This window comes from Trematomus bernacchii, unplaced genomic scaffold (assembly GCF_902827165.1).
Source record: "Trematomus bernacchii unplaced genomic scaffold, fTreBer1.1, whole genome shotgun sequence".
NCBI lineage: Eukaryota > Metazoa > Chordata > Actinopteri > Perciformes > Nototheniidae > Trematomus > Trematomus bernacchii.
The window spans coordinates 15,164,849-15,179,723 of NW_022987648.1; the positions used below are offsets into that span (position 1 = coordinate 15,164,849).

The window sequence follows — 14,875 nt, forward strand, 5'->3', positions numbered from 1 at the left end:
CACACACACACACACACACACACACGCACACGCACGCACGCACGCACACACACACACACACACATGAATCTGCCAGAGTAATTAAACTTGCATCCACGGCTAATTTCACCATCAAATGTCAGCCATAGCACAGCATTGGTGCTGAAAGCCAGTGTAATTCGTTCTGCACTAATTTCTCTCACAGAGGAATGAGCGACCCCACAGACGCATTTACTGTCTGCCATAAAACTTGTCTCCATTAGGAGGACTGGAGAGAAGAGGAGGACAGGATGAGAACTAGAGGAGGGGGAGATGAAAAAAAGAGAGATGCGAGGTAAACACAGAGGGAGGAGGGGAAGAGTATGAGGCAGGGGAATGAAGAAAGAGAGACAAAAAGTTGAAAAGAGTGGCGGGGTGGTAAGAAAAGGAGAAGGGAGTTATGGGATGCAGATTGAGAAAAAAAACAAAAAAACATCAGTCTCATGCTAAAGATTTAACCCCAACTTTTTTTTATGTTTGAGGGAATAAGGGACTGTAGTGTTAAGGGATAACACTACAGTTCCCATACCATACCATTCTCACATTTATCTGGTAATTAATCACACAGTTAGACTTAGCAAAAAGGGCATTTTTGGGTAGTGACACTTGTTTTGCTACATCTGAAGCATAACTTCCCATGCACAATCATTAGAAAATTAGCGGCTGTAAACATTGACTTTGGAAAGTTATTATTTCATCTAATTCATGTGTTCAGGGCCAGAGGAAACTTTGAACATGCCTGAAGAAGGAACCTACTGAACATGCTCAATGGGCCTAAAAATGCAGAAGAAGGAATTCTTAAGACTTTTCAACCGTGTGCACCAAAGAAGCACATTTCATAGGAATGAATGTTTTTCCATCTACAGTAAGTGAAACAGCTTGCCTGACTCTATCCAATGATAACAAAATCAACCAACGAGCAACTCTAAAGCTAACTTATCAACACATGCTAAGTTTATGCTAGCATTAGCCTTATTTGTACCAGGCAGATATCACAATGATTTAAATGTTCTTACCAAAGTTGCAAAAGAGCATATTTTCCACAATTATGCCTTTAAGAACTCCACTTTGTGATGCTGCCCTGCTCAAAGGAACACGAGGCAATGCATTAACAGTGATATATTGTGCACCAACCTTTTCGTAGTATTTTATCTCGTAGTCGAGGATAATGCCGTTGGGTCTCTCTGGCCGTTGCCAGGACAGGGAGACGCTGTTTCGAGACGTCTTCTCCTTTCTGATCACTGTCACCGGGGAGGGAGCTGGGTGGGAGACAAGGACACACACAGACAGGAAGAAAGAGAGAGAGAGAGTGAGTGAGGTTCAGTGGAAGTTCAGTCCCCCGGTGTTGCATCCTGGCAATTGTCTATGGTTCCTGTTAGCCTAATTCAGTTTGCTGCCCAGTGGGGCCGCATTAAAGGCTGAGGCCTGGAGATGGTGGGTGGGACGAGACGATGTACACTACTACAAACACTGGCTGGTGCACACACACACACACACACACACACACACACACACACACACACACACACACACACACACACACACACACACACACACACACACACACACACACACACACACACACACACACACACACACACACACACACACACACACACACACACACACACACACACACACACACACACACACACACCGTGAATACTTGGTCATAGAAATATGATATTGAGATCAGTCACGTTCAGTAGCCCTCTGCGAGAGATAGTGCTTAGGTCACATGATTCAGCTTTATCTCATCAAAACAAAACATTATGCATTTTAATAATGAAATCAAATGTTGAGTTTTATATTGTGGTCAATACTGCTAGTGGCAGCAGAAGACTGTGTCAGTGGTGTTGTCTCTTCTCTTTTGGGCATGAAAGCACTTTAACAGATTAAAACGAGTTTCTTTTCAAATGGAATATTTATTTTTAGACAGTCGATTGCTGTATGAAGTAATGGATTGGATGTTTTTAAATGTTTTCATTCTGGGAGGAATCACTTGGAAATAAATATAAATATCATTAAAATGAAGAAAAGCAATGCTATGCTTGGCTATCAAAGTAAGTATGTGGATCTGATGATAATATCAAAGTCCTTTTCCATCATTCATTTAGTTCCTGCTCGTACTGCGTAACTTCAAATGAAGTACACTGGTGTGTCCTTTCGTGTTTATTGTTGCGTAGAATGTTTTGTGTGCGTTTCTCAAAAAGGTGTTTTATTTTGAAATACTTTTCCAAGTCCTTTCCCTTTTGGTAAGACGCTCTTACTGATATTCCTCACCCATCCTCACCATGCATTGCCTGGGGGAGTTCAGATGGTCTCAATCTAGTAATTCAGCACGTCTCTATCAAGCCCTGCATCCCACCCTCATTCTCTCTCTCTTCACTCCCTTTCTCATTTCCTTTTTTACTGCTCTCTAATTGCCAGGCAGCTCCAGCTCGGCATCTGAGGCATCGACTTTTCATTTTATTAGACCACAGGAAAAAACATGTTTGTCTTTGAAATGTTCGAGCCTTTCTTGATTGTGATGATATGGCTGCGGAGTGTGCGTCTGTGTATACTCGCGCTTATTTCCGCGGGAAGTTATTTTTTCTCCTGTAATGAATCCAGATGGGAAGAATCTGTTTCTATACCCCCTGCTCCTCCTCTCCTCCCCTCCCTCTGGTTGATACGGGGTGAGGCTGTGCTTTTTATTGGCTCTGTGGTTTATGGTGGTAATGATTTACTGTGTCTGGGCCGCTTGGAGGCAGCTTGGAGTTCCTCTCCTCCTCCTTTTCCTTCTCCTTGCTTCCCTCTCTCCTTCTATCGCTCCCTCTGCATGTCTATCGCAGAGCACTTCATTTGCTGTCACTCTCGGTTTCGGTCCGTGGTATAACCGTAAAACTGATACAGCAAACCAAGCCCGTAATGGCCTTAAAAAGTGGCCATCAGCATCATTCACCTGTGATGCAAGGGACACAACGCAGCTGGTTGAAGCACATCTATGAATTTTCTACAACACTTGCGGACCATTGGGGGGGGGGATTATTGGTAGTAACGTAGAACTCAATGTAAAGCGAGGCTATCCAATGAAACAGCTTTGCTATCCATCTCTTCTTGTTTTGTGTTTGCTTGTTATCTTTTTATTTTTGCATCTCCATTTTCTTATGAAACCATTTTGGTGCACATTCTCTTGGACTGCACAGCTGTTGATCTTTACCACCTTGAAACGTCATCTTATTGATCATCAAATCGGATGAAGTATTGACACATTGTTTCGCAACATTTAAATATGATCACCTAAAAGCAAGCGTCCTGTATGCGCATGCATCTTTTTCTTGCTAGACCCCCTTGGCGAAGTGCAGCCACTTTTTTAAACTGTTGATATTACACTTCTCTAAATGTAGATCACACACTCTTTATTTCATGACAGAGTGTAGGGCAAAGGATGTGGAAGGTGCTACCTGACAGCACCTTGACAGCACAGCCAGGACAGACAGCACCTTCCCAGGGACACATTTAATCCAGCTGTTAACAGCATTGGCATCTGTACGTCTATGTGTGTGTGTGTGTGTGTGTGTGTGTTTATGTGAGAGAAAGTGTACGCTGCTGGCGCACTGACATACCTAATCCTTGTAAACTCTCAGGGCTGATGGAGAGTGTGCAGCTGCAGGCGGATATATTGGTTAGAGAGGGAGAGGGCTGTGTGTGTGGTGAACGTGGGTATGGTGGTAAGGTGTGTCTGCTAGATCTATGATACGCAAAGTCGAGGATTCATCTTCTATGATGATTGCTTTAACATTAAATATGGTTTTCAATATTCAGAGCACACACTGCCCTCTTAGTGTTGATAAGCCCTCTTCTAATGTAATATATATGCCGATCACAAGAAGAAACCCCTTGAGTTACCATGCAAATTGTAACATCTACTAATAAAAGACTTCAAAGCTTTGCTACACTTTTTTTCCTTTTAACCCTTTGGGGTACAGTCATTTGGCAGGGTGTGTCCTGGTGTAAAAGGGGTGTAACAACAGTGTAATATTGGTGTTACATGGATGTAATATGTGTCTAAAAACAGGGAATTATGGGTGTTATAACAGTATAACATGTGTGTAACATGGGTATAACATGGGTCTAACATGGGTATGCCATGGGTGTACCATGGGTATAATATGTGTGTAACAGTGGTGTAATTACGGTAAAATAGGGCTGTAATCGGGATGTATCAATGTCTAATATGGATGTAATAACAGTTTAAAATGGGTTCAGTATGGCTGAAATAATGGTGTAACACGGGTGTAATTACAGTTTAATAGTTCTGTAATATGGATGTTTTAATGTATAATAAAGGTGTAATGTAGAGAAAACCAATTTTACGTGAAATTAGTATTATTTTAAATCTGCATTTCCCTTTCCCCTCATAGCGACATATGATTTGAGTCCTGACTAATATTCAGGCTTGACATGTGCACGTACTGTATGTGAACAAGCACACAATCTATATTTACCTCTCATCGCTGCCCTGTCACTTTAAAGAGGTCATGTCTGAACCTTGTCATGTCTAATACAGTCGAGGTTTGTCAACAGAGAGCAAACACTGCCTATATCTGTCTGTGTTTGTATTGTGTTCACACACAACCTTTCACATTTGCATATTCATCACCCTGACATGTGTCTTCCTCTGGGAGTTTACTCATGTATGATCTACCCTTACAGTGCGTGTACATATGTGTTTGCACACTCTTCACACACTATGCTAAATTGATCGCAGAAATAATAAAGTTCTAAGTCTTGCCTTGATTTGGACAAAGGTGTCTTGCCTCACTGATATTGTAAATCAAAGCAGCTCTAGTATCATGACATAAAGCAGATTCAAGGAGTTTCCATGTCTAAATGTAAAAGAAAACAAACAATAGTCTTGAATCACGATACTTCTCGACATAGCTGCTTTGACCACTAGGTTTAAATTCATAGCTCTTGCCATCTGCCTATCATCAAAAAAGTTATATAGTGCCTGACCTCGCTGTATGACAACCAAGGAGAGCAACTCCCAAGTGCTAAACCACCTCCCAAGGTTTGGAAGTAGAACAAAAAATGCCCCACAAGAAGAAGAAAACAGCAGGCTGGGTTTGGAAAGGGACAGGTAGAAATAAAGATCCTGTTCTAGATGGAGAGAGAGATAATGATTGAGAGGAAATCCAAAACAAAACGTTAAACTGTTGACACAGAAACATTACCCAACACAAAGGCAAACTGTAAGAGAACAGTGAGGGATCGGGAAAAGGATACATGGATGTAGTACAGCCAGTCCTTTGCGCATTCCTTGATCGAGTTAGAGATTTCTGAGGTTTGGCGCTTTCTACTGCAACTAGATTTGTTTTACTCTTGGAATTTCAAAACACCACTTCCATTTGACCTCACATTCGTCTAAGGACTGGATGTGTGGAGAGATATTTGTATTAAAGATTGATGGGACTTTTAGGTGCCCAACCGTTAAGTTAGGAGTTACTGTTAAATGGATGAGAATGTCTTTTTTGGATGAAGGAAGAAATATAATCCTGGTTGTTAAACTAGAGAATAGTGGTCTGGGATCGCCTTGTAAATGTCCAGGGCTGATGGTTGGAGTGCATGTGTTTGGAGCACATGGACTTCGGGAAGTGTACTGTACTATATGATACAAATATTAAGAGGGAGAAAGGGCGTAGTTTAGAGAAAGACACTTGTATACTGTATCATCCATGTGTTAGCTATACGTCTTTTTTTAGTTATACATTTGTGGTTTTAAAATCAGTGATATTTTAAATACATGTTTCTTCATGCATTAAGACCACACACCCATATATAAACCTAGTGTCTGGACTCTTATGGTGTAAACCCTGAAACTTAAACCTCTTGAACTGAAATTAAAGCCAGACTAAATGTTGCAAGTTTGAGATTTTCATCTAAAAAAAGTTTTTGCTTGATGAGCCATTCAGATTCAGTGGTTGGTTCACCTCAAACAGAGGAGAAAGAAGCTGAGATTTGAAAAATGTTGGTCTAAAAAGATTGCTTTAGAGTATATCTATCTGATTTTCTGAGTGTATGCCTTCATCCATGTATCCATCTGTTGTGACATCTCACCAGCTTGGTTGGTGGTGATGGTGACAGCGGCGTACTGTCTCATCTTGGGTGCCAGCGATGACACCCCGCTCAGCGCTTCAATCTCAAAGGTGTAGTTGGTGTGGGCTAACAGGTCGCCCACCGTCACCGTGGTGTTGTGGAGGCCCGCGGCTCTGGGCAGGAAGTGAACATTGCTCCGGCACGGCTCACAGCGCAGGTTGCCGCCGTTAGTGCCGTTAGAAGCTACCCCCCGGCAGCGCTTGCAGAGGACATTGAAGGTGATGTCCCTGCGGCCGCCGGCGTCCTCAGGCCAGCTCCAGTCCAGGATGACCGAAGTCTCGTTGATGGAGGAGATGACATTTCGAGGAGCTGAAGGGGGTCCTGGTAGACATTGAAAAGAAAGAGAGGAGGTGGGAAAAGGAGGATGATGTCATTAAGGGATGAAAGAAACGTTTGGTTTGGATAGTAAAATAAGGTAGAAAGCAAGGTAATTAGTAGAAAAGGAAAGAGGAGAAAGCAAATAACGGCGAGGTGGAAAATAGTATCAACTTCAAACAGAAGTCTGACATTAGATGGAATAAGATTTAAAGGTCACCTACAAAATCCACTTTTTCCTGTCTTTTATAAATAAACATGTGTCCCCTCTGTGGAAAGAGATTCTGAAAGTTTCAGGAAAAAAGATTCTCTCACTTTTTGTCCTGATCCATTTATATAAAAACCTGTCTGAAAATGAGCTGATCAGATTTTGGCCACTTTATGATGTCATAACGATTTTTTGCTTGTGTAACCATTAGCCAATAACCAACCAAGGTAACCCCCCCCCCGCACCTTATCACCTGAATCTCCTCCTAGAGCACCATTGTGTTCTTTTTAACCAAATATCTCTCAGAGGGGCGTGGGGAGTGGCTCCTTATTTTCATCTAAAGTAACAGACAGAGAATCAGCACTTTTGAAACAGGGCTGAAACAGAGGGGATTATGGGATGCTACAATGATCTGTTTGGTATTTGGAGCCAAACACTTCAGAGACATGTTTTGTATATATCTGAGAACTATAATATATTGATGAAAAAGAGTATAATAGGGGACCTTTAACAGCAAAGTCATCTGTTGAGGTGTTCAATGAAGCCTACTAAAAACAAGGGATTATATAAAAGAATAGACAGGGGCAGGATTCCTCTAAAACAATGTAATGGCTTTATAAAGTGCGTGTGTTAAAAAGGTTTGCTGTTTTTTCCAGGAAGTGAGTTTTCCAGGAAGAAACTGGCCATGTAAATGGGTCTTTAGAGTGCAAAGGAAGTGTACCTTCTTGGAGATCTTTACTGAAGAAAATTGCAATAAATGCTGCACAATGTATTCTCAACCTCTGTTATTGTAGTTTAATTACGGTGATATCATGGTTGAGTGAATATGAGTGTGTGTATGCATCTGTTTTCCTCTTTTTCGTTCAGTAAAAGAAGAAAATGGCATGACACAGCCTCTTCGACAGAAAAACAGACTGTCAAACTCTAACATATAAAAGACTGACATATAAAAGTAAAAACGTCTTATTACAAACAGATCCCTTTTGAATATTTCCAGATTTGTATATCAAAGCTATGGCTGTAATTACATGGAGAACAAAACAAAACTGCCAAGTTACTCTGTTGAGAAGTTGCAGTAGGAGAGGAGGGAAATGGGCTTAGTGGATTGTGCCTTGAGATAAAACGCTTTGTTTGGTTTGTTTGATTTGACAAGAAATGACTTCACTCTCAAACTATGCATAGCTCCTGTCTCCTGGTAATCTGCATTACAGTCTGTAATTGTGTTGTACAAGAGAGAAATCAGAAGAAAATATACCAAAATCAGAAAATACGTCAGGGTATTTGAAATTCTCTCAGAACTAAATTGAGCATTTCTTAAGAAGTCATGTCAGCATGACTCATTTCTGCAGCTCCTGGACTGATTGATCTGCCCTAAGCAGGTTTCTTATTGAAAAAGCTTAATAAAATGAGTTAAATACACAAATAGATCATACTGGAGGAGCAATCTAAGTATTGGCTATTGCATTAGGCTTTTTTGGATACCAGTTTCATTTAAATAGCAAATCAACACGATTTATGATTATGAATAGTTTTAGAACTATAAAGCTTGTTCTTAAGCCTCATCGAAATCACCAAATCTTAAGAGTAATATGTCCTGTTTCTATATTTAAACACAATTTAATGAGGCACATTTGATTAAAAGTACAACAGGCAGCGTATCTCATAATACATGTGAAATCTTTCTCAACTATTGACCATCAGAACAAACAATCAAGGGAATTCTCGCAATAATCACAAATGAATTGTTCAGATAAACTATTAAAAACTATTACTCCTTCCACTAACAGAGAGAAAACAACTAATTATTGCACCCAACTGTATGTATATGTCACCCTACTTTGTGTATCGGTAATCATGAGATGATATTTTCTTTACTAAACTAACACTAACCCTGACAGTCCTCTGGCTCACCGACACAGCTAACTCTCCTGACCACATCAAACTCTTGGCCCTGTAATGCATACAAGGTATACCTGCACAGGCATGCACATGTACACATGCAGCCAATCATACACTAATTCCGAAACGTCAAAATAATACATCGACATCGAGATTAACATGTGACATGAGTTACGGAGCGTAAAACCCGAGGATGTGTGTTTTGGTAATTCTCTTTAGGCCCATTCCAGCCTTACTTAAAAAAAGGGATTTCCCTGAGTTTGTTTACAAGTTACATTGTTGGTGATGCTCAGATAGGAAGACCAGCACATTTTTGTTTAAAATTGAAGGAGGTGCTCTGGGACGGAGGGGGTGTATTGATGCATTTTTAATTGGTGGAACAGAATTCTTGGGAGTAGACATACCTTATACACTGCTACAACAGCTGTTTCATAAGTGTCCCATGTTGAATACAGCGGAAAATACCATACGGATTCAAGTGTGTTTTTCTTCATTTTTCGTCATAAGAGTTTAGTTCTCTTACTTCCTGCCAACATTTTCAGTTTTCCAGAGTCAATTCTAAACAACCTCTATCCCACCGCTAACAGTATAATCATGATCATTATCTCCTAAGAACTTATCTATTCATTTGCAGGCCCCACGTCGCTCAATCTGTCCCAATGAGGTGGAATTTGCCTAGTTGACAAGATGGCGTCGAGATAATCACAACAGGGACATGCCGTGACTGCCTTTCTAATTAGGAGCCTGTCTCTGTCTCAGGGCGTCCATTTGCATGTTGTACTGTCCTCCACACGGTGTAAGCACTTCTTCTTCTTCCTAGCCCGTTTAGTAACGGATATCTCCATAACCTGACATCAGGGAATGCAGTGATTTATCGGTTTACAGGGAATGCTTTTTGGAAAGCTTGCTGCAGGAGGCATCTGCAGTCCATTTGCATCAGAGGAGGACAAAAGAGAATCATGTAGAGAGCTGTAAAGGTGATCAAATGTTCTTGAGCAATCATGGCTTTGGTGACCTTTAAATAAATAAGGAATGTTAAAGAATGCTCTTGGTCTGTTTGTAATATATTTTACTGGTGAATTGGGAATCTTCAATTGGATTATCCGTACAATTCCAACTATAAATGAAATCCCGCTGAGTAGAACAATACCCTGAAAACACTGTTAGGCTCTTTCCATCAGAACCAGTACAAGCTTCTGGATTCAATTTGCACATTAAATGCATAAACGCAATATCGTTTTTCATGAGATATCTTCTTTCTTGTCCATCCAGTGCCATTCCCATTATTATTTTTGTCATTTTTAATGTCTATTTTGTCATAAACACAACATCTATACTATGTCTGTTCATCCTAACAGATGGATCCCTCCTCTCCCTGAGGTTTCTTCCATTTATTTTCCCATTAATTGTGTTTTTTTTGGAGGGACTTTTCTTTTTCCCCTGCAAGGGTCCAAGAACAGATGGTGTCGCATGCTGTATGAGACAAATGTGTAATTTGTAATGTTGGGGTATATAAATAAATTTGATTTGGACAGAAATGTTATTTTGCAAAGTGTGAAAATAATCTAAAACACAATGACAGCCAAATGAATGGGTTTCAACATCTCTTAAAGGCTTAATGTTAATATATGATTCATATAGCATGTTATATGGGCTATGAGAAAAATCCTCCCATATCACATTGGAGGGCTCCTCTGGTCTCGGGGCTATCTCATAGAAAAAGTACACGAGTATCTGCAGCAAGGGAGGAACCTGCACTGTATCAGGATGTCACCCCTCACATGATATATCAGATGGTTCCAAATGCTGCTGAAATCATAACTTTAATATGAAGGCACACTTACGGGTACAGGCCATGGATGCAGGGTCTCCCTCGGCACGGAAGTAGTTTTTCTCACAGCCACAGTGCAGCGACCCCTCGTGGTGAGAGAAACTATGAGGTGGACACTTGGAACACTCCATATTTCCAAGATTCGATTTGTAGAAGCCCGCCCTGCACACTGGACACAAAAGAACACAGACAGATGCATGAGTGTCATGCTGAAGCAGCACATCGATACCTTTTTAATAGCCGCGTTCTTTCCCCCTGGAGCACCTACAACAAGTAAGAAGTGAAAGATAGGGGTTATTTAATGCACTCACACACACACACACACACACACACACACACACACACACACACACACACACACACACACACACACACACAAGCAAACTGCGAGTAGAGGACTGCATGTAAATCTTCTGTTAATGTAAGAAGAAGCCATTGACTGCTGGTAGGAAACAATAATTCTCTGCTTTGTCTCTATTTCTCGGTCTCTTCATCTCTCAGAAGGCGTAACATGAATAATGCAAATTGTCCCCTCAGATAAAAGGGCTGCTCTCTTTAAATATCGCTGGTGTTAAATCTGCACTCAGCAGCTCTTTTAACTCCTACTCACACACAAATCTGTTGCAATATGTGCAAGTGGGGTGACACTCCACCTGTGCAAAGTATATTGCATGTGTGTGTGTGTGTGTGTGTGTGTGTGTGTGTGTGTGTGTGTGTGTGTGTGTGTGTGTGTGTGTGTGTGTATCTGTGTTAGTGTGTGTGTGTGTGTGTGTGTGTGTGTGTGTGTGTGTGTGTGTGTGTGTGTGTGTGTGTGTGTGTAGGAAGAAGATCAAACACAACTTTCCCCTTGTTTTTTTCTTCTATCCTTTCTCTATTCATTTAGTTCCACTGCACTCTTGTGTCCTCTTTAGTTCTTCTCTCACACATGTTGAAAACATTGTCAACTTATGTAGACTTGTTGATGGGAAACAAAGCATTGAAGCCGACAAGAAAACCTATATCCGTGATGGTTAGGTCCATTTTTACTGCCCATGACCAACAGCATTGCTCTTCCAAGAACTAGAGGTATTTCTTCTACACAGTAACTGCAACATCAAGAAACAGGTCAAATGATTTTAAGCAGCATTTGCCTATAATTTTATGAAACATACATATTGCAAAAAGGCTTGGGCAAGCAGGCTAGTGTTGACTCATTATGCAATAAATAAAGCAAGCACCTAGTGTTCATTAAAATGCAAACTTGAGACTGTTGAACACGGACAAACAAGCGGTCTCTCTATCCCCCCCTTTCTCTACTGTCACTGACACACACACACACACTCTAGATTAAAGAAATGGCCTGCCCCAACAGCATTGAGCCAGCAGAATGTGTGGGCTCAGCAGAACAGCTCTGACAGATCCCAGTGGTGGACAACACACTTCTGTAAAAGCCATATTCATCACTGACACGGCACACCAAGGTCCCATGCTGCACTAAACACTCTTCTACCTCCCCTTAACTCAGTGTGTGTGTGTGTGTGTGTGTGTGCGTGTGTGTGTGTGTGTGTGTGTGTGTGTGTGTGTGTGTGTGTGTGTGTGCGTGTGTGTGTGTGTGTGTGTGTGTGTGGGGGAGAGAGTAATAGAATGTGAAGCGGGTTTAAACAGCCCAATATAATCATACTGATGGAATGACAACCACAACACTTGCTGACCCACACAAAACAGACCACCCTGATTGGGGGACGCACCAGGAAATTAGACGTGACAGCCAGCAGCTCCAGCCAATCAGGTAAGAGAAGCAGCGAGATAGCCGCAGGGTCAGCAGAAATGAACAGAGAACATAAAACAGGAGTGTGTTTGAAAAGACAAAAGTTAGAATGAATTAATCTCATAACAGTGGCAGACTGAGATTTGATCCCTCTATCCATAAACAACCTCTGACAGAGCACACATGCCCCTGACAGTTCACCCCTATATAACACCAAACAAAGATCCTTTCACTGTATTCATTGGATAGTTAAAGCACTGGGCTCCAGTCCAACTGGATCTGTTTCCATTTAGGTACCGTATATACTCTTGTGTATGAACTCCCAGCATTGATCTCACTGCGGATTAGAAACTAATCAATTATGGAGTTATTCATATTCACAGGTAAATGTGGTGCCAATACATCTTTGGCTTTCTTATTCCAAAGTCCCTAATCATATTTATGATAACAATGTGGATAATATTTAAGTTCTTGTTCTGCTATAATAACAGATTGAGACAAATGGGACTGAACAAGAACTTGTATGCATCTGCATATATAAGGCTGTAGGCTTTGTACTTTTGGACTTTCCAAATCTGTCTATAGTTTAGGCCCAATTAAAAAAATAAACATTTCTTATAAGGTCACAGAAATATATTTTGTATTTCCTTCAACGGCAGGACATTACAGTTTTTAACATTACTCACACAGGAAAAAGGCAGCTTTTGTCGGGGACTATTTTCAGTTGTGGATTAATATGCATTTTGAGCATTAGTTGTGGTACTGAGAGTTTGCAGGACTGGCAAACATCAAACTACATAACTCATACTTATTTCAATGACGGAACAAGTCATTCTGTGCAATTGTGTGCCTCATTAGATGGTTTTACTGTAATATATTTAAGAAGTAATGTGCTGTTATTCTTTAGCTAGGCCAAAATATACTTTTTAGTAGGATCCATTTGTTAATATTATGGAAAATATTTAATATCACCACATTATCCTTTAAGCATGGCCCTCTGTTAATGCTGGGGGAACTTAACATACTATACATGGACGAATGACTTTGGCAAGTCAACACTCCACGAGCGTAAGAAAAACAGCCTCATTTCCAAGTAAAAAATACACTGGGACTTTTAAGTGTCTAACACAGCCGAGAAACTTATTAGGCACTGAGAGGATCCCATAAACTCTCAATGTAAAAAATCAATAACCAAAGCTGCACTTACGGTATGAGGTTTTCATATGACAGTATAGTGATATGTTGTATATGCTTGACCGCAAACCCTAAAAGTATTTTTATAACAGTTGGAAAAGGATAATACAGGCCCCGTTTCTTCTGCCAGGGTAGCTCTGACAGAGGCTGATGGTTAAATCAGATTCAGCTCGCAGGAGGTTAACTACTCATCTAGAGGAGAACTGAGAAGTGTTACAGTGACATACACCAGCAGTGTGTGTGTGTGTGTGTGTGTGTGTGTGTGTGTGTGTGTGTGTGTGTGTGTGTGTGTGTGTGTGTGTGTGTGTGTGTGTGTGTGTGTGTGTGTGTGTGTGTGTGTGTGTGTGTGTGTGTGTGTGTGTGTGTGTGTGCGCCCCAGGAGAGGAAACGCAGCACCTCTCCGGATGACAGAGTGTGTGTGATTAATTAAAAATATCAAGGTTATCCCCGTGGAATCATCTTTTATTTATTTTCAAATCAATATCAGCAACAGGGACAGCATGTAAGGACGACTGTTCACTTGTAAGTCGTTTTTTGTTATACACACATATCTAACACACACACACAAGTTGAGATTCTTCATACTCACAGGGGTATAACACAATGTCTTGCTACTTTCCACATAATGACAGCCGAAACACAATCTCTTCATTCACTTTGAAAGAGAAGTACACACTGACACACAGACACACAGACACACAGACACACATGCAGCTGCAGCTGCCACATGATATGGAGGTTGTAAAATAACCAATTTGCTCAATCAATAGCCTAGGTCATGGGACACCATCATCAATAATTAACGTGACTGCTGGGTGGTGTAGTGGTCACATGCACTCCCTCTTTTTTACTACGTGTTGACAACCCCACCTGACCTTGGTGAGACAGGATTTTGTTACGATGCTTCTTTGGAATGGGGCGGATTTTTGTGAATTTGAGACAACGCAGATAACTTAAATTGGTGGTTCTAAAGCAAAGATATATCACAGTTTTAGTTTTCAAAGATAAATGGAATGGTTTGTGATTGCAGTTAAACAAGTCAAGAATTACAGATCCATTCCATCATTATCTATTGATTTTAATTGATAAGCCTTTAGTAAAATGTACCGTAATCATCAGAAAAATGTGATCAAGTTTCTCACATGACTTTTGTCCCTCTGACCTTGACCTCCCTGGTTACTGGTACATTGATTATTTCCACATCTTCTCTTGACCTCTTTTTTCCCCCCCGTCAGAATCTTCAATTTTCATCTTCATTTCTCTCCCGTTCTCTCTCACGCACACTCAGAGGTTTAGTCTAGCTGCAGCTGGAGCAAAACACAGACCCAACAATTGATTTCCTGTTTCCATACTACCTCCGCCTCTTTTCTTTTTCAATCCGACAAGATCCCAATGACTTTCCCTCCCTCTCTCCTCCCCTTCCATCTTCTTCCGTCTCAACCTCCCTTTCCTCCTGCCCACCCTTCTCCGGTTCTTTTCTGTGGCTTTCCCTGCTCTTTCTTTTGCTCTTTTGCTTTTTAAC

At 41.0% G+C, this 14,875-nt stretch overlaps 1 protein-coding gene across 6 annotated transcripts in view; it reads right to left on the minus strand.

Moving 5' to 3' along the window:
* epha3 (eph receptor A3) overlaps positions 1-14,875 on the minus strand; it is a 96,354-nt gene that overhangs the window by 32,767 nt on the left and 48,712 nt on the right. For 5 of the 6 annotated variants that reach the window (XM_034134383.1, XM_034134385.1, XM_034134382.1 and 2 more), the window contains exons 4-6: positions 10,426-10,581; positions 6,121-6,480; positions 1,153-1,277 (exon numbers count right to left, since the gene is read on the minus strand). In XM_034134383.1, the coding sequence (XP_033990274.1) occupies positions 1,153-1,277; positions 6,121-6,480; positions 10,426-10,581 (641 nt within the window). The remainder of the gene's footprint in view (positions 1-1,152; positions 1,278-6,120; positions 6,481-10,425; positions 10,582-14,875) is intronic. The other variant, XM_034134387.1, reaches the window with a different exon arrangement.